The sequence below is a fragment of the Propithecus coquereli genome, unplaced genomic scaffold (genome assembly GCF_000956105.1).
Source record: "Propithecus coquereli isolate 6110/MARCELLA unplaced genomic scaffold, Pcoq_1.0 Scaffold295, whole genome shotgun sequence".
Classification (NCBI taxonomy): Eukaryota; Metazoa; Chordata; class Mammalia; order Primates; family Indriidae; genus Propithecus; species Propithecus coquereli.
In genome coordinates this window covers 2,990,598-3,010,081 of record NW_012148563.1, presented here as the reverse complement: position 1 = coordinate 3,010,081, position 19,484 = coordinate 2,990,598, and the positions used below count along the sequence as shown (strand labels likewise).

Genomic DNA, 19,484 nt, shown 5'->3' with positions numbered 1-19,484 from the left:
GACAGGGGAGAAGGGACGGCAGGCTGGGAGAAGACAGGTGAGCTGGGCAGGTGGCAGGTGCGGGCACGTGGTGGTTTGGGTGGTCGGAGTGAGGGTTCTCCTCCGAAGGATTCTATTTTCTCCAAGACGTAGCAGGCGAGCCCTGGCGTGGCAGAGGAGAGGATGGGCAGAGAGCAGAGTTAAGGGACAGTTGTTCTGGGGGATGGGAAGCAAACTTCCTAGGGAAGCATCGCAGGGGCAGGCTGGCTGGGGGTTCCCAGCGCGGCGTGCAGACGTCCCGGTCTGTGGTTTTCTCAGCGAACATCCATTTGTGTGAGTGACGCGTGAGAAGAGAGAGGAGCAGACGGAGGCTTTGTCAGGAGAGTCTCAGGGAGGCCAGGGGCGAGGGCGCTGGGGGCTCCAGATCAGAGAGGCCGTAGGATGGGCCGCGGCCCTGGGGAAGGGAGCCGGACGGGGCTCGACCGAGCGTGAGGAAGGGGCAGGGCCGGTAGGTGGGGACCTGGGTGTGGCTGGAAGGGAGGAGGCCGTCTGAGGGCATGGTCTGTGGTGACCACGAGGCCGGGTGTGGCTGCAGAGCAGGTGCCGGGGTGGACAGAAGGACGCATTCTGTTGGAGGAGGGAGTTCAGGAGACCTCGCTTGTCTCCAAGTCACTGGGAGTGGTGACAGGAGAGAGGTCAGGAGGACAGCTCCGAGGAAGGGGGACGGGGATTTGCGTGTTTGAGGAGAATTTATCTGGAAATAGTAGGTTGAAGTGAGGAGACGCTCACCCCGACTCCTGGGCTGGCGAGGGCTGCCAGGGAACGGCGGCGGGAAGTGCCGCTGTCAGTCACGGGGGCGGGGGCCGAAGAGGGTCGTGTAGCATGGCCACTGAGCAGTAGGACCTTTCAGGTCACCTCCCAACCAGGCCATGCACTGGGGCCAGCAGGACCACGTGGAAGGGAAGAGGCGGCTCTGTTTGGGCTGGCGTTTCACGCCCGGCGGAGGAAACACTGACGCGCCCATGACGAGGCTCCCACAAGAGGCAGCTGTGAGAGTCACGAGGTTTTTATAACTGGATTTGAGGAATTCTGTGGTGCAGCCCCCGCATCTTACAGATGAGGAAACAGAAACCCCGAGAAATTGCACGGCTCTGCAAAGGTCAGGCGACGAGCGCCAGAACCATGAAGTACATGCGGGAATTTAATTATTATTTGGGCCATTCGATCTTTTCAGTGCTTGCTTTATTTGGCTCAGTGTGGTTCTAGGTGTATTACCTGTTAGGAGTTCCCAGGACTTTAGACAAACATCAAACGTAAGTGACCTCTTACCTAGTCAAAGGGGTCCATGGCATGGAACCGCTGAGTTTCCCAGAGCCGATTCCGTGTTCCACCGGATCTGGACGTCAGTCCTGCCCTCTGGCCCACTGGCTGAATTTATAGTGGCAGGAGATGCTACAATTTGGGAGGGCTAAGTGTGACATTGACCTCCTCCTGTTCCACGTGCTGTGCCACTGCCAGGGCTCATGAGGAATGACATAACCGTCCGGGCCACGTGGTGTGGGGGCAAGGAGCAGGGTGGATGCATGGCATAGCCAGTGTGTATAGAATGCGTGTGTGCGCGTGGGTGTGTTCTCTCTAACGGTGCGAGGGTGTGAGAAACCCGCTAGACACCTACACAGTCAGGTTTATCTGCCAAGAGATTTTAAACCAAAATCAAAGGGGTAGCCCAGAAAGACACAAGTTCTAAATCAGAGGAGGGAAGGAAATCCCAGAAAGGATGTTCACAACAATGACCATGACATATCGAGAAAAGGTAAAAAGTTGCTCTGCATATGCTGTGAGGCCAGTAGGAAACTGCGGATTTGTATCAAAGACATTAGTGCACAAAGTGTCATCTTTCTGCTAGAACGCAGACCTCCTCTTGGTGCTGCAGGTATATAAATGAGGTGTCGCTGTCCTAAAATGACTTTTTAAAGCACGTGTCAGTGATTCTGACAGCAGGCATCATACTCCCAGCCTCCTGTCCAGACAACTAGGAATAAGCTATATCTTAAAGATTTGTTATAGGAAGGAGCTCCAATTCCTGGAAAGCTCTTCCTTACCTTTTATTCCAAGCCTCTTTCCTGTGTCCGGTGTTACAAAACCAACGTGCCACTCTTTCCAACGGCACAGAGTAACAGAAGACTCCTTTGCAAACAGTGCTCTCTCAGGCTGATCATTTATGTTCTTATCAGCCTTGGCGCTCCGGCAGGTTTCCGGATGAGGCACCGTGGTCTGATGGGGCTCTCTGCTCTCAAGACGTGGGTGGGGCTGCCTGCCCATCGGTCCAGCAGTGTTTCATAGTCACTACAAGACAGTGGTCTTGGGGAGGCGTTTTTGCTCTGTGGTTTGTGGTTAAGTTATAACAGTCTCCACAAGTTACTTAGGACTTTATAGCACAGATCTCTTACGTGAAGAAAGTTTGTGGCACTTGCTGGCTTTGATGCTGATTTTCTCTTCATAAGTTTTATGTTAAGTAGTTTATTTTTGCCTGAAAAATGAAGATAGAACCGAAGAGAACGGGGATGCACTTGGCGATGCCTGTTGTTGAAATCAAGACTGTGAAGGGAAGGGCTCGCTAAGCTGATACTGTGGATTCTTTACTTACTCGAGTGATGGCTTCATTCTGGCCAAGTTCGATATTTATGGCAGGAAAGAACTTACTGAGGTTTTGGTGACAGCATGCTAAATGGGTGGCTACTAAACCTAAATTGGGTTTTGTGTAGCTATTTTGTAAAAAGTTCGAAGAGTAGGCAGATTCCTCTTGGGGTGCCCCTGATGTCTCATTGGCCCGAGCAAACGAGAGCATCCTTTAAACAGCGCTGGCTTTGTAGGAGTCATTGCTGAACGAGGGCGGTGAGGGCACTCTTCTCACCTTATCATGTCGCTACCTACAGTTATTGAAGTGAACAAGAGAGACATAGTCTTCCTGGTGGATGGCACATCTGCTCTTGGACCGGCCAGCTTCAATGCCATCCGAGACTTCGTTGCCAAAGTCATCCAGAGGCTGGAGATCGGACAGGATCTTATCCAAGTGGCAGTGGCGCAGTATGCAGACACTGTGAGGCCCGAGTTCTATTTCAACAGCTACCCCAACAAGAGGGAAGTCATAGCCGCTGTGCGGGCAATGAAGCCCCTGGATGGCGCGGCCCTGCACACGGGCGCCGCTCTGAACTTCGTGCGCAACAACCTGTTCACGGACTCTGCTGGCTACCGGGCTGCCGAGGGGGTCCCCAAGCTCTTGGTGCTGCTCACGGGCGGTAAGTCCCTAGATGAGGTCAGCCAGCCTGCCCAGGAGCTGAAGAAGAGCAACATCATGTCCTTTGCCGTGGGGAGCAAGGCTGCCGACCGGGCTGAGCTGGACGAGATTGCTTTTGATTCCTCCCTGGTGTTCGCTCCCGCGGAGTTCCGAGCCGCCCCACTGCAAGGCGTTCTGCCCGGCCTGCTGGCGCCTCTCAGGACCCTCTCTGGAACCACTGAAGGTATGGTGGCAATGGCTTCAGACACATACTGGGGAGTCTCCAGGGAAGACCTTGGAGAAAAGCACAAAATGAAATGTAATTTGTGTTTAGCTAAGAGACCATTGTTAAATGATGAAACAACAGCAACAAACGAGATTTATTTCAGGTTTCCTTTTGCCCTGGGTTGAGAATCGTACGGTTCAAAATGTCATATGATAAAATTTCATGTGATAGCAATTGCATACCTTAAACTAGAGGACCGTGTGGGCAGCTGTCTTTGAAGCCTCTGGCCGAGACGGTCACATCTCAGTTCCTGTTCCCTGCCAGGTCCCTGTCCTCCTCTGTTCCTACTGGTGATCCAGCCGCCTCCTCACCACCGAGGTGCCCTGGCTCCTTCCTGTGCCAAGCTGACAATCCACATACCAGTCCCAGCTGCCCATCAGGGCACAGTCTCCCTGCTTTTAACCCCCATCTCCTCTTTCTTTAAGGGATTCCCCTTGATGGGAAAGTACATTGAATGGCTGGGTGCAGAGACCAAACCCAGTGGTTCTTAAAATCCCTCATTTAATATGATTGTTGTCAGGGAAAAGCTATTTTTCAAGACATTATAAAGGTCTATGAGCTTATGAACTGAGTAAATACAATCCGCCATCCTCAATGAAGAGAAGATGCATATCACGAATCCAGCTTTCCCGCCGTGCACACCTGGCCACCGTAGCTCATGCTTGTCCTGTGTTGCCTGGATATTTGCTCTCGTCACACTCTCTGGTCTTCTAAAAACCTCTCTCTCTCTTTTTAAAATTTTCAACAAACTTTTAATCCACACTTTTATAGCCAAAGTTCAACTTGATAAACATAAGATAAAATGAGTTGTGAGGTCTAAATTACAGCAAGGCGTCAGGGAGAAATGAGAAATAAATTATTAAAGGCACATGCTAAATGTGTTGGGGAAAATACTCTAATTTGAAAATTATACTTTTTATTCTTCATCCGTATGACTTTGGCCAAGCCTAGCAAATAGTCTGTATTTCACTGAGTACTCAAGATCCCGTCATCTTCCTTTGGGGGAACCCCCCGGGCACCCCATTGGATGCTTGCCCGGTGAGGCGTGGCACCCTGAGAGGAGAACAGTACCAGTAGAGAATGATGAATGGGCAATCTGAGGATGACTTCAAAAGAAGAACAGTCTACTGTGTTATTTTTTTGTAGCCTTAAGGACCTCAGGTTCTCAGGTTAACGTGGGCTAACTGCTTCTGAGCAGTGGATGGAAAGCCTCCGGTTAGTGTAGAGGGGTGAGCCTCAGAAGACAGCTGTGCACATGTTAAGTTGGCTGTGACTCTGGTCACAAAGATGGGTGGTGCAGGAAGGCAGAGCAGCCACGTAGAACTCATTTCCAGGGAAGGAATGTTCTATTTCAAGGATTCTGATAATTTTTGTTGGTTGCAAACATTCTAGCTTTGGTGCTCTATCTCTCTGTGAGCCAACCTGGTTTTGTAAACTTGGCTATGAATATGCCTCACAAGCACCAGCCACCGCCGGGGGAAAAAATATGCAGCCATCTGCCATATTTTGTGAGATGGAAATGCTTTGCCACGCTGACTTTGTCTTTGTCCTGAATGTTGGCATGTGTGCGCCTGTCGTGGGCACACATGATAAAGCCCTCCTCGGTTGTGTATGTCTCACTTTGTTTTCTGTGCTTCACTGCAGTTCACGTAAACAAAAGGGATATCATCTTTCTTTTGGATGGATCAGTCAACGTTGGAAAAACCAATTTCCCTTATGTGCGTGACTTTGTAATGAACCTAGTTAACAGCCTCGATGTTGGAAATGACAACATTCGTGTTGGTTTAGTGCAATTTAGTGACACTCCGGTGACGGAGTTCTCTCTAAACACATACCAGACCAAATCAGATTTGCTTGCTCACCTGAGGCAGTTGCAGCTCCAGGGGGGTTCGGGCCTGAACACTGGCTCGGCCCTGAGCTATGTCCATGCCAACCACTTCTCCGAAGCTGGCGGCAGCAGGATCCGTGAACACGTGCCGCAGCTGCTGCTGCTGCTCACAGCCGGGCAGTCCGAGGACTCCTATTTGCAAGCTGCCAACGCCCTGGCGCGCGCAGGCGTGCTGACCTTTTGCGTGGGAGCTAGCCAGGCGAATAGGGCAGAGCTGGAGCAGATTGCTTTTAACCCGAGCCTGGTGTATCTCATGGACGATTTCAGCTCCCTGCCGGCTCTGCCTCAGCAGCTGATTCAGCCCCTAACCACATATGTTAGTGGAGGTGTGGAGGAAGTTCCACTCGCCCAGCCAGGTAAACCTCCCCTACTGCGCGGGGCTCGCTCCCTTTCCTTCTGCACACGCCTCCCTGGCGGGTAGTTGGCCAGTGGGAACTCGAGAATGTCACGCACTGTAGAATGACAAATTGGCTCACTGTCATTGAAATATGATGAATGGGGCCTGAGACACTGTACCAGCAAGGGCAGGCTCTCTGTCTAAAGGGTGCTCATTGATCAAAGTCTAGAACATTCAGCTTATGTTTTGTCCATTTGTCTCACCCTTTATTTAGAAGCTTTCTTCCTCCCTAATTCCTATGATGATTCTGCAGTGCCAGTCCAGAGGCTGCGTCTTAATTGATGGTGAAATGGGTTCCAAAACAAGTCTTGGTTACGATTATTCTTGCAAATTATTATGGTGGTGAGAGGTGGGTGTATTAGATCTACCAGCTTGCAACATCACATAGATGGTGGCAAGACTAAACCGACTGAAACCTAATCAAAACAGTTCTAAGAACTGTCTGAACTGAAAGTAATATTTATATTACATGATGTAGCCCCATTCAGGCTGCCATCCGTGTTTTCTGTTGTCTAATTATAGCGGTTTGGAGAGCACTGACCCATACAGCAATGAAGGGCGCTATTTTGGGTCTTGATCCATAACCTCAAATTCCATGAAAAGATAATCCAATTAGAGCAGATTTGTGACAGCCTCGTTATCCTTGGGTTGTTAACCCATATCAGCCTTTGTCCCCAGAGACCGAGATTAGTTTTTTAGCAGGAGTATGGTAAGAACCACATTTTCAATAGCTTTTTCTATAGCAGTTTGACAGAGCTATCTGTTCTCCTGGAGTAACTGCCACTGATGTGAGCACAGGGCCTGAGGGGACTCTCGCTCACTTGCTTTGCTGAAGAAGCGTGATGCTAGCCTGGATATACACACAGAGTAGTTCTAAGCTTTTGCAAATATGCACTGTTTTGAAATAGGACATTTCATGACAAGTGGCGTGGGTTTTCTCCTCTCTTGCTGGTACAGTGATCATCGGATGAGACTGTGAGTCCCACTTTCAGATGGTGCTGGGCTGGAGTCAGTCTGGGGTCTGTCGTGCTCCCATCTCTCACTGTGTCCTCATCCACTTTCACTGCAGAGAGCAAGCGGGATATTCTGTTCCTTTTTGATGGCTCGGCCAACCTCCTGCGCCAGTTCCCTGTGGTCCGAGACTTTCTCTACAAGATTATCGATGAGCTTGACGTGAAGCCCGACGGGACCCGCATTGCGGTGGCTCAGTACAGCGACGACGTCCGGGTGGAGTCGCGCTTCGATGAGCACCAGAGTAAGCCTGAGATCCTGAATCTCGTGAAGAGGATGAAGATCAAGACGGGCAAAGCCCTCAACCTGGGCTACGCCCTGGACTATGCACAGAGGTACATCTTTGTGAAGTCCGCCGGCAGCCGGATCGAGGAGGGAGTGCTTCAGCTGCTGGTGCTTCTGGTGGCAGGAAAGTCGTCGGACCGCGTGGAGGAGCCAGCCAGTAACCTGAAGCAGAGCGGCGTGGTGCCTTTCATCTTCCAAGCCAGGAACGCGGACCCCGCGGAGCTGGAGCAGATAGCGCTTTCCCCGGCCTTCATCCTGGCTGCGGAGTCGCTTCCCAAGATTGGAGACCTTCAGCCGCAGTTCGTGAATCTCCTGAAATCGGTGCACAACGGGGCGCCAGCGCCAGGTACGCCATGGAAATGCCGGTTGCTTCTGCAGCCCAGTTCTCCAGTGCGTGAGTGGGGTGGGCTGCTGGCTCCTGTGCCTCAGGTGGAAGCCCTCTTTGCGTTTACAGGGAGGATGGAAAATTAATAGGTGGCTTCAGCAGAACAATAGAGTATGAGTTTTCTTCCCTCGCTTTGACTCTCTAGTTGCTCTCTAGGGAAAAACAGGAGAATCAGGGTGATTATTTTTAAAAGCATTAAAATATTCATAATAAGGTACATTATAAAGATTTAGAAATCAGTGGTTAAATCCTTTTTAAAAAGCACCGTTTTGACTGCGTGTGTAATGAAAGCCACACGACGTGGTTGCGTTAGAGCTACAGCTGTCTTCGTCTGCTTAGTCCCCCAACGCCTTCGTTTTAAGTGGGTGTCACGTGTTAAAATTCCTTCACTACATTCATTAAACATTAAAGGATTCAGAGGAGGCAGATGGGTTCCCTTCATAAACGCTGCGTTGAGGTTCCCGACTGCTGGTCTACACGACTGTGACTTTGTGTTTGACCACTTGTCATTCGGTGATGCGAACGCAGTGAACAGGGTAATCAGTTTCACATACACTCCCTTTGCCTAAAAGCCGCGGCTCTGGAGCGTCTACACTGACGCCTGGGACATTTCACAGTTGGTTTGGGTGGTAACTCGGACATCCGGATCATGTTTCCTTCCACGGATCCACTTGTGACTCGCAGCAAATCCCTCCAGATGTCCCCTCTGCAAAATGCTAATGGTTGCGCAGGCTTTGCCTCTCCTCCCACCCCAGTTTTTCTTCGGTACGCCTTTGAAAGCTGACAGTACTTTTCAATCACTGAGAAGTTCTAAAATAAAAGGGCTCTATGTATTGGTGTATTAGTTTCCTGTAACAAATTACCACAAATTCAGTGGCAAAAAACAAGAAAAAGTTATCATTTGACAGTTTTGGGGGCCGGAAATTGGAAACCAGTCTCACCGGCTAAAGTCCAGGTGCCAGAGGCGTTCGTTCCTTCCCCAGGGGATCACCCCTTCCCTGCCCTTCCGGCCCCAGAGGCGCCTGCATTCTTTGGCCCGCGGCCCCTCCCTCCATCCCTGATGCCCAGCGCACCTTCCCTACTCCTCGCCGGCATCCTGACAGCTCCTCTCCCCAGCTCTGGCTCTCTCGTCCCCCTGAGAAGGACGTGCTGGTTGATGACATGGGCCCACCTGGACGATCCCCAAGTCCTCAGCTTTGTCACATCCACAAAGCCCTTCTCTCCAGTTCAGGGATTTGGAAGTGGGTGTCCTTGGGGGGCTGTCATGCAGCCCCCCACACTGATAAGAAATGCGGCTCTCCTGTCGCGTGTGGGTCATCGCGCTGTCCCCCTCCCAGTTTCAGGTGAAAAGGACGTGGTGTTTCTGATTGACGGCTCCGACGGTGTCAGCAGTGGCTTCCCCCTGCTGAAGGAGTTTGTCCAGAGAGTGGTGGAGAGCCTGGACGTGGGCCCGGACCGGGTGCGCGTGGCCTTGGTGCAGTACAGCGACCGCACCAGGCCCGAGTTCTACCTGAACTCGTACATGGACCAGCAGGGCGTCGTCAACGCCATCCGCAGGCTGACCCTGCTGGGAGGGCCGACCCCCAACACCGGGGCCGCGCTGGACTTTGTCCTGAGGAACATCCTGGTCGGCTCTGCGGGGAGCAGGATAGCGGAGGGCGTGCCCCAGCTGCTCATCGTCCTCACGGCTGACCGGTCTGCGGACGACGTGAGGGGCCCCGCGGTGGTCGTGAAGAGGGGCGGGGCCGTGCCCATCGGCATTGGCATCGGGAACGCTGACATCGCGGAGATGCAGACCATCTCCTTCATCCCAGACTTCGCTGTGGCCATCCCTACCTTCCGCCAGCTCGGGACCGTCCAGCAGGTCATCTCCGAGAGGGTGGCCCGGCTCACCCGCGAAGAGCTGAGCAGGCTGCAGCCGGTTTTGCTGCCTCCGACGAGCCCAGGTGAGGGGGGTTCTTTGGATCCTGTCCCTTGTCACCATCCGGACCCCTTGTTTGGACTGCGGGCCACAAAGTGTTTTCAATTTTGCTCCCCCTGCCATGCGGAGTGAAAACTAGAGTTACATAAAATCATTAGGTGCCCTGCTCCTTTTTCGGCCTTGATGGGCAGAAATGGCAGAGGTTTGGGGGTGGGGGGGATGCTAAGGTTCATGTTTTTGGACAAATTAAACTCTCCTCGAGGGCATGTACTGGGCTTAGCGTTCCGACTCCCTGACTCTGCACAAAGGCTTCTGTCTAGGTATCCCAGAGGAGGGGCCCTAACTGGTGACCCCTGTTCACCCAGTCCTGAGCCGCCTGGCAGCTTCCACCAGCAGCCTCCTGTGATGGGAGGGAGTCTGCCCGCAGGCGCGCTGCCAGCTGGGCGTCGTCTCTGAGATACTGCTGTCTCCAGAGCCAAAGTGCGAAGAGCACCTTTGAATTTGCTTGGTGCTGAGAAGCGAGTGTCTTAAGCGGCAGGAAGGCTGTTGGCTCTGCCGACCATGGTTTCTTCCATTTCCCACTTCCCGCTGCCCCTTCCGAGGAGGCCTGGACGAGCCAGGAAAGCTCACGAGTCCCTGCTGCCCAGCAGGAAGGAGGCCGAGACATATCCGCCCCTCAGCAGGTGCCTCCAGGGGCTGCTCTCCCTGCTCCCAGGGCCGGTCACTCGGTGAAGGAGGCAGGTGCGGCCTTGCTCCTTCGTGCCTCCTGGCATGGAAGGGGGAGCAAGGAAGGACGGGCGGGTGAAAGAAAAGCCGCAGCAGGACACGGTGTCCCTCGGGCAGTGAGGGCGGTGAGGGGACTGACTGGGCGCCACTGAGAGGGTTTCTCCCCGGGGGCGCCCAGGCAGACAGCAGCGTAGACAGCAGTGCGCCCCACGAGGCACCACAGGATGTTCTGAGATGCTCGATAAATTTAGGATAAATAAAGTGAAAGAGGTTTTTATTCCCCCAACTGATGTTCTTTGTGTGTCTCTGACACAACGAGGGAGCACTGCGTTTCCCGGCAGGAGCTGCAGGAGCCCTTCCTCGCGACGCACCTGAGCCCCCGGGCATGCCGGGTGCACCGTGGGAGCGTCGTCGCGGTGTGTGTGCAGTTTCTTTCCTTTAATCACAGAGGGCTCCTCGTCCCCCTGCTCTCCCGCTCCGCGCAATGGCCATTTTCTGTCCTCCTCCCACTCCCGCTGTTTCCACGCCTGTCCCCTCGGCTCTCGCTCAGCTGGTCACCTTGAGTCTCCTTTCACCAAGAAAACGCAAGTAAGCCAGAAGCAGACTTCCAGAAGCTCCGCTGGCACCCCCCACCCCCCGTGTCTCGCGTGCCTGCTGTTCCCAGGTGACCCATCTCTGCCTCCTCAGCCCTCCTTCACCTGCCCCACGGCGCCGTGCCGTTCTCCTCCCTCCCGCGCCACCACTCTGCACGGCGCGGAATGATTCCGGCAGGATAGGATGCGTGGCTCTCTCTTCTCTCTTAAGAACTCCCTCTGATGCCCGCTGCTCTCCAGCGGCACCCGTCTCCTTTTGAAGACTTGCCTGTGCTCTGAACAATTCCTCTCCTCCCATCCTCTTGGAACTGGCCCTAATCTATCCTTCATCCTCACCCCTCCTCTACCGTGCTGTTGTCACGGTCCCTCCACCTGGTGAAGCCAGTGGCCGATCTCAGACGCCATCCTCCTTGGTCCGTGAGCAGCATCGATGCAGTTGGGATCCCTCCTTGCTCCAGCTCTGTCCTCACCTGCTGCAGACGTAGCTCTTCTGGTTCCACTTCCCTTGGGTCTACTCTCCTTCATCCTTTGCTCCTCTTCTCCCTGGCGTGCACACACTCAAATGTCCACCACTCCCTCCTTGGACTGGTATCTTAACTATGGTAGTTGGTAGTAGGACCTTTAACTCCAGGACAAACAGGGAGGGGGCTCATTAATGCTAAGAATTTGGTGCCAGCCAGGTGCAGTGGCTCAGGCCTGTAATCCCAGCACTTTGGGAGGCCAAGGCAGGAGGATTGCTTGAGGCCAGGAGTTCGAGACCAGCATGGGCAACATAGCAAGACCTTGTCTCTGCAAAAAATAAAAAAATTAGCTGGACGTGGTGACATGCACCTGTAGTTCCAGCAACTCAGGAGGCTGAGGCCAGAGGATTACTTAAGCCTAGGAGTTTAAGGCTCAAATAAGCTATGGAGTTACTGCACTCCATCCAGCCCAGGTGACAGAGTGAGACTCTGTCTCTCTAAAAAAAAAAAGAATTTGGTGCCAACAAGGATGATGCCATTGTGGCATTTGGTTTGGTTCACAGGTGTCGGCAGCAAGAAGGACGTGGTCTTTCTCATCGACGGGTCCCAGAGTGCTGCGCCCGAGTTCCAGTACATCCGCACCCTGGTCGAGCGGCTGGTGGACTACCTGGATGTGGGCTTTGACACCACCCGCGTGGCCGTCATCCAGTTCAGCGAGGACCCCAAGGTGGAGTTCCTGCTGAACGCCCACTCCAGCAAGGATGAGGTGCAGAACGCGGTGAGGCGGCTGAGACCCAAGGGCGGGAGGCAGGTCAACGTGGGCAGCGCCCTGGAGTACGTGTCCAGGAACATCTTCAAGAGGCCGCTGGGGAGCCGCATCGAGGAGGGCGTCCCGCAGTTTCTGGTCCTTGTCTCCTCTGGGAAGTCCGACGATGAGGTGGACAACTCCGCCGTGGAGCTCAAGCAGTTTGGTGTGGCGCCTTTCACGGTAGCCAGGAACGTGGACCAGGAGGAGCTGGTCAAGATCGCTCTGAGCCCCGAGTACGTGTTCTCGGTGAGCACCTTCCGCGAGCTGCCCAGCCTGGAGCAGAAGCTGCTCACTCCCATCACGACTCTCACCTCTGAGCAGATCCAGCGGATCCTGGCCAGCACCCGCTATCCTCCCCCAGGTGAGATCATGGTGGCGATCGCTTTCCTCAGAGTATTTTTGATATTAAACAAACAGGCTCAAAGGCTATGGTGCTCATGATAAATTAAAATAAAGGTCTTGCTCTTGGACTTTTATGTTGTTAATGTCCACCAGCCAGGGTCCACCAGGACACACCTGCCGCTGACCACGCTGGGAGATGCATACCCCAGCGAGCCACGGGGCAGCTTGGGGAGAGGGTGCTAGAAAGGCCTTAGGGAACCTCAGCCAGGGCAGGTCACTGTGTGGAAGCCCCAAGGAAGTGGGACTTCGGCCTGGATTGGGTGTCGCGAAGCAGTGGAGGTAACTCTACGCCTGGCTGTGTCCACAGATCTTACCTGGAGGAGGAAGGCCGTGGCGGGGATGGGTGAAGCAGCAGCAGTCACTCCTGTCAGCCAGGCCAGGGGTGCTTGTCATTCTTGTGGTCTGGAGCACGTTTTTCTTTTTGTATGTGTTCCGACATGGCTGCAAAGTGGGCTCCCTTTCGTCTCGCCCCATCACGGTCTCAGAGCGGCCTTGTCTGATGTTGATGTCGCGCTCAAGAGGAGAGCCCTGAGGCTGTGTGTGCTGGGCCAGAGTGGATGGTTCAGGACGCGCCCTGCTCGGCTCACTGCGCTGCCCACGCACGGGGACTGGCCCAGAAGAGCGCGAGGCCAAGGGCGGGTTGAAATTTGTTCAGTGGCAGCTTGTTTGTTTAATAAAGTGGCATGTAAGAAGTACATAAAATTCTAAGTAATAGGAAAATGTGGCTCATTTTCCTTGGGTCCTTTTGATTTATTTTATAGTTAAAAATGGACTCATGTGAAGAAAATAGGAGAAATAATAGTGGAAATAAAAACTTTGTATAAATGCTAGAGAGGCGCGAGCAAAACGAAACAGAAGGAAGCCAATACCTGGGGAGCTTGAGGAGACGCCGTCGATGGTGTTGTATTAAACGTGCGCTGAGCCAGGACCGGTCACCGGATGGAGTCAGGATCCTCACGGCTGTCACTCGCTAAGGGGTGGCCTCCGACAGGACGAGGACCTTTGACCTCAGATGTCTCTCTCTTCTTGTACGACAAAGATGTTGGTCCCAGCGAAGTCAGACTCTTCTGGTAGTAACGGTTCGTGATTCCACAGGTCACAGAAATCCGGGATTAGTTTCTAAATGCTCTTATGTTTACAAAATTAGTGGTAACCCAGACCACAAAGCTAAAATTGGAGTAAACTCAGAAAGAAAAAGCTATGGAGAACTTAAAATATTTCAAGAGGTGGACATTGTTTTGGTGACAAAGGTCTAATTTTTAATGGTTAATTTCAAAAAGCCCAAGGCGCGAACAACCCACGTGTTTTGGGGTATAATTTTAAGGTTGATGGATATTATGATGTGATGTGATGCAAAGTTGAGAAACACGACTGGATGGGGGCCAGTTACATGCTCAATGTTCCTCTTTTCTTTCACCTGCAGCTGTTGAGAGCGATGCTGCCGACATCGTCTTTCTAGTTGACAGCTCTGATGGCGTTAGGTCTGATGGCATCGCACACATTCGAGATTTTGTGAGCAGGATTGTTCAGAGACTCAACATCGGGCCCAATAAAGTGAGAATCGGGGTGGTGCAGTTCAGCAATGATGTCTTCCCAGAATTCTATCTGAAGACTTACAAATCCCAGGCCCCCGTGCTGGACGCCATCCGGCGCCTGAGGTTCAAAGGGGGGTCCCCGCTGAACACTGGCAAAGCTCTGGAGTTCGTGGCAAGAAATCTGTTTGTGAAGTCTGCTGGGAGCCGGATAGAAGACGGGGTGCCCCAGCACCTGGTGCTGGTCCTGGGTGGGAAATCCCAAGATGATGTTTCCAGGTTTGCACAGGTGATACGTTCCTCAGGGATTGTGAGTTTAGGGGTAGGAGACCGGAACATCGACAGAACCGAGCTGCAGACCATCACCAATGACCCCAGACTGGTCTTCACAGTGCGAGAGTTCAGGGAGCTTCCCAGCTTAGACCAGAGGATCATGAGTTCATTTGAACCCTCCGGAGTCACTCCTGCACCTCCAGGGGTGGACCTACGGCCTCCTTCACGGCCAGGTACGAGCTGTGTGTCTCATGACTAGGGCGTGTGCCATTGATTTTTTGTTTAGTTGAAAAAGTAGCATTCATTTTAGTAATTTTCTTCTCTCAATGTTGCTTCTGCAGGTAATATTAGAAATTAAGTGCTGGAAAAATAGTTCCGTTGAAATTATAGAGGGAAACATATCCCAGAAAGCACGTGATCATTGCTCTGTCATTCCCGAGGCTAGCTGTAGCCCCAGTGACAGGTTCTGTTAAGGTGCATTGAGGGGTAGTTGCAAACGCACTGGCTCTTAGGATGGCGTCCTCGAGATCAGCCAGGCCATTCCCCACGAATGTGACTTTGACGTCAGCCTGTGCCCAGTGGTGGGATGCCCACCACGGTCCAGGCACGCCTCCTTCCTCAGACTGGTGTGACCGTCAGGAAACACCTCCCTGGAGGACTTACAATTGTCCACCTATAGCTCCTACCCCATGTTCCTGGCTGCCAAGAGCAAAGCGGGTCTCTGCACCAACCCACACCTTTCCTCGCTGCTCCTCCAGGTGGTGGTCTCCAGACACCTGCAGCAAATCATTAGGATTTCCAAGGGGTCTGTATTCCTGCTTCTCTCTGTCACTGCCTCCCTCAGGGCTTGCTGTGGCACATCTCACACCTCTCAGGCCATCCCCAACTTTTCCTTCTATCTACTCCGGCCTCAACTGCTTGATTATAATCAAGAAATTGCCCCCCACGCCACTGGTTTCAGCAGGCTCCCACAAAGCTCTCAGACCATCCTCCAAAGTTAATGGGGTCCCTTCCCAATTTCCCATCTGCTTCTCCCAGCCCTTCCCTGCCCTGCCCCTAACACGTCTCTCTCCACTTCCAGACACCATCTTTTATTTTTAAGCAGAAAGAGTTTAGGGGCATTTCCTAAAACACCTAAGATCACAGACTGTCAAATCCAGGTCCCTGTTGAATTCCTGGCATAAAACTACTTTGCATGGGACAGGTGGGACTCTATGTCCCTGGGTTTTCATGATTCCTTTCCTTTTTGTTTGGATGATTTGTTATTTGTCTTCTTCTTTTTGGCACTATGTTTGCGAGCTGTGGATTCGGGAACTAGAGAGGTGTGGATTAGAGTGAAGCTTTTTACTGTGAATAAATTACTAGGAATGTCTTATTTCAATTCTTTCACTTTATAGTTTATATATTTATGTTCTGGGCATTGAAACCATTTTCACTTTAATCATTTTTAGAGAAGAAGAAAGCAGACATCGTGTTCCTGTTGGATGGTTCCATCAATTTCAGGAGGGACAGTTTCCAAGAAGTGCTCCGTTTCGCCTCTGAAATTGTGGACACGGTTTATGAAGAGGGCGACTCCATCCAGGTGGGGGTGGTCCAGTACAACTCCGACCCCACAGATGAATTCTTCCTGAAGGACTTTTCCACCAAGAGGCAGATTATCGACGCCATCAACAAAGTGGTCTACAAGGGGGGAAGACACGCCAACACCAGGGTGGGCCTTGAGCACCTGCGGCTCAACCACTTCGTGCCCGAGGCGGGCAGCCGCCTGGACCAGCGAGTGCCCCAGATAGCTTTTGTGGTCACGGGAGGCAAGTCAGCGGAGGACGCTCAGGACGTGAGCCTGGCACTCACCCAGAGAGGGGTCAAGGTGTTTGCGGTGGGCGTGAGGAACATCGACTCGGAGGAGGTTGGAAAGATAGCGTCCAACAGCGCCACGGCATTCCGGGTGGGGAACGTTCAGGAGCTGTCGGAACTGAGCGAGCAAGTTTTGGAAACTTTGCATGACGCAATGCATGAGACCTTATGCCCAGGCGTGTCTGATGTTTCCAAAGGTAACCCCCTTTCCGTGCATATTTTCCAGCCTTTCCTGCTGACGTTTGTGTTTTTTAGCTATCTGGATGCCCAGAGCCGATCCGTGGCTCCTCAAGCATTTGGTTACTTCATACATTTACTCGTGTTTCCTTCTGTTGCTCGGCCAACCACTGCCATCGGATGTTCTTCCAGGACAAGAGTGGGAGTTTATCTTTTCTTTTGCTCTTATAAGATTTTTTTTCTCCCCTGTTCTTTAACTCCTCAGATAACTCAGATTTATTGATTCTCGTGTCTGATTATAGATTTATCAGATCAATTATTTGAGATAAAAGTATTTGCCTTTTCAAGTAATTTTAATTTAAAGCACAAACTTGGGATGTGTCTAAAAGCCACCTGTGTGTCATCACGCCAAAATTGATTAACATCACCCAAAAAGCAAACGTATTCACATTGCCTACAATTTTGGTTCTCAACAGCTACCCCCACTTTTCCCTGTGTGGGAGGCAGATCCAGTTGCTTCTCAGATCTCATGAAGAGATGATCTCATTTTGTTCTTGAGCACAGCGTCCTGTCACTGTGTCAGTAGAATGCATCTCGTCAGCCTCAGCTTAGAGCTCATCGCCCGCATTTCTTCTCTTCAGCTTGTAATCTGGATGTGATCCTGGGGTTTGACGGTTCGAGAGACCAGAACATATTTGTGGCCCAGAAGGGCCTCGAGTCCAAGCTGGAAGCCATCTTGAACAGAATCAGCCAGATGCAAAGGATCAGCTGCAGCGGCAACCAGATGCCCACCGTGCGCGTGTCGGTGGCGGCCAACACCCCCTCGGGGCCCGTGGAGGCCTTTGACTTCGCCGAGTACCAGCCAGAGATGTTGGAGAAGCTCCAGAACATGCGCAGCCAGCACCCCTACGTCCTCACGGCAGACACGCTGAAGATGTATCAGAACAAGTTCAGACAGTCCTCGCCCGACAGCGTGAAGGTGAGCAGCGGCCCCTCGGTTCAGATGCTCCCCGCGCAATTTCTGCATTTTTACCGGAAAGGAGAAATACTTGGGTGTCTGGAAGCCCCTCCCCCACGTGCAATGCATTTCGTGTTTGGCGGCGTTTTTAGTGCCCGTATGTAGAAGTCCTTTACTTACTAACTGATCATAACTTCATGTAACTCCTTCCTCAGTTTGCTAGTCTTACTTAAGCTCTAAAGAAAAAAAATCCTGGAAATCAGTAACTAAGTTTGAATGAGTCGAATGTGTGATTGATGCGTGTTTAACGATAGTCCTACCCATTAAATAAGGCATGTTCTCTCTCTCTCCTCGTATGTGTGTATGTACCACACCCATGGTGCACACGCTTTATTATTATTAATTATCTAGGGCCGTCATAGTGAAGTTCCACAGACTGGGTGGCTTTGACAACAGAAATTTGTTTTCACACAGTCCTTGAGACTTGAAGTCCTCAAGGTGTCAGCAGGGTTGGTTCCCTCTGAGGCCTCTTTTCTCAGCTTGTCGATGCTGTCTTCTCCCTGTGTCCTCACTGGGCTGTCCCTCTGTGTATGTCTGTGTTCTCATCTTCACTTCTTAGAAGGACACCACTCGGATTAGGGTCCACTCTGATGACCTCATTTAGCTTAATTACCTCTTTAAAGACCTATCACCAAATACAGTCACAGTCTGAGGGACTGGGGATTAGGACTCCAATGTTTGTATTTTGGGGGGGACACAGTTCAGCTCAGAACACACACATACGCGCAGTGCACACATACACGATTTCCAGAAGCTACATCATATAAATGGGAGAGTGACGTAAGCTGTTTTTGTTGTCGTTGCTGCTTGTGTGCAAGCACTAACATATACTTCTCCACTTCGTGTGCAATGTCAAAGACCTATGCATGTGGGTGAGTTTTCCTTGACTTTGGCCCTCAGTCTCTTTAACTATAAAATGAGTTGGAACCAGCGAATCTCTCAGTTCCCTTTCAGTAGACAGTCTGTGGTGTTCCTGTTTGTTTGGGCTGGGGTTTGATTCCTTTTTTATTTTCAGGTGGTCATTCATTTTACTGATGGAGTGGATGGAGATCTGGCTGATTTACACAGAGCTTCTGAGGACCTCCGACAAGAAGGTAGACTTCCAGCTCTGTAAGCATGAGCAGTGAGCCCAGGCGTGCAGCGTGTGCGGCTCTGCTGGGGAGAGACTTCCCTGTTAACGGAGTCCTTTGAGGGAACAGCTGCTCTTGGGGGACTCTTCCTCCAGCTCTTGGCCCTTCCTTGCCCGCCTGGGGCTATAGGATGGGGCTTCCCACCATGGACAGCTTTACTGCCATGTTCTGGCACAGGCCTGCAGGGTCTCAGACTTGTTCAGGTGGTAGAACATGCAGAAAACATGATGTTTTGCAAAAGATCATGAAGCGTTGATTCACTTAACCTCATCATATAAAGTAAGATTTAATTTACTCGCAAAAAATATTGCTCTATTTTTGGTTTGCAGTTGTCACAGTTCAAAAACACTACAACATTTAAATAAAAATACATGTAAATAACATAAAATAAATAATGTAAGCATTAGCACCAAAAGTCAGGCGACTGGAGCCAGCCATGCCTGTTATCAGATGTGATATATGACTGTTCATTTACTTTGGAGTTTGGTAACACTGACCACAAAAGGTGGATGCCAACACTAAATGTTTAAGAAAAGTTTATGGAAGTGCAGTTTATCATAAGAACATTCTATTTATTAGCTTACTTTTCCAAAAGGAGATGAGAGTGCTATTACCTGATTTTGGAGATGTTAGTATTTCAGATCTTCCACGGCAGGCCAGGGTTTGAGAATTCATGCATAAATGTACTTCATGGGTGCCACTTCCTGGACTTATAGCGCTAAGCTTAGTTATTGACGTATCTGAAATGATTATTCAGCTGGGTCCAAAGTGTCAGTATTTCAATCATTAAAAGCCAAATTTCACACTGAAGTTTTTCTTAAAAAATAGCCGGGAGGCCAGGCGCGGTGGCTCACACCTGTAATCCTAGCACTCTGGGAGGCTGAGGCGGGCGGATTGTTGGAGCTCAGGAGTTCGAAACCAGCCTGAGCAAGAGCGAGACGCCGTCTCTACTAAAATTAGAAAGAAATTAATCGGACAACTAAAAATATAGAAAAAATTAGCCGGGCATGGTGGCGCATGCCTGTAGTCCCAGCTACTCGGGAGGCTGAGGCAGGAGGATCGCTTGAGCCCAGGAGTTTGA

General features: G+C 51.5%; 1 protein-coding gene across 1 annotated transcript in view; it reads left to right on the top strand.

Moving 5' to 3' along the window:
- Positions 1 to 19,484, top strand: part of COL6A3 (collagen, type VI, alpha 3) — an 84,038-nt gene that overhangs the window by 27,883 nt on the left and 36,671 nt on the right. The window contains exons 4-12 of the mRNA XM_012648820.1: positions 2,916 to 3,500; positions 5,187 to 5,786; positions 6,897 to 7,469; positions 8,846 to 9,454; positions 11,773 to 12,378; positions 13,843 to 14,457; positions 15,676 to 16,275; positions 16,897 to 17,234; positions 18,289 to 18,367. Of these exons, the coding sequence (XP_012504274.1) occupies positions 2,916 to 3,500; positions 5,187 to 5,786; positions 6,897 to 7,469; positions 8,846 to 9,454; positions 11,773 to 12,378; positions 13,843 to 14,457; positions 15,676 to 16,275; positions 16,897 to 17,234; positions 18,289 to 18,367 (4,605 nt within the window). The remainder of the gene's footprint in view (positions 1 to 2,915; positions 3,501 to 5,186; positions 5,787 to 6,896; positions 7,470 to 8,845; positions 9,455 to 11,772; positions 12,379 to 13,842; positions 14,458 to 15,675; positions 16,276 to 16,896; positions 17,235 to 18,288; positions 18,368 to 19,484) is intronic.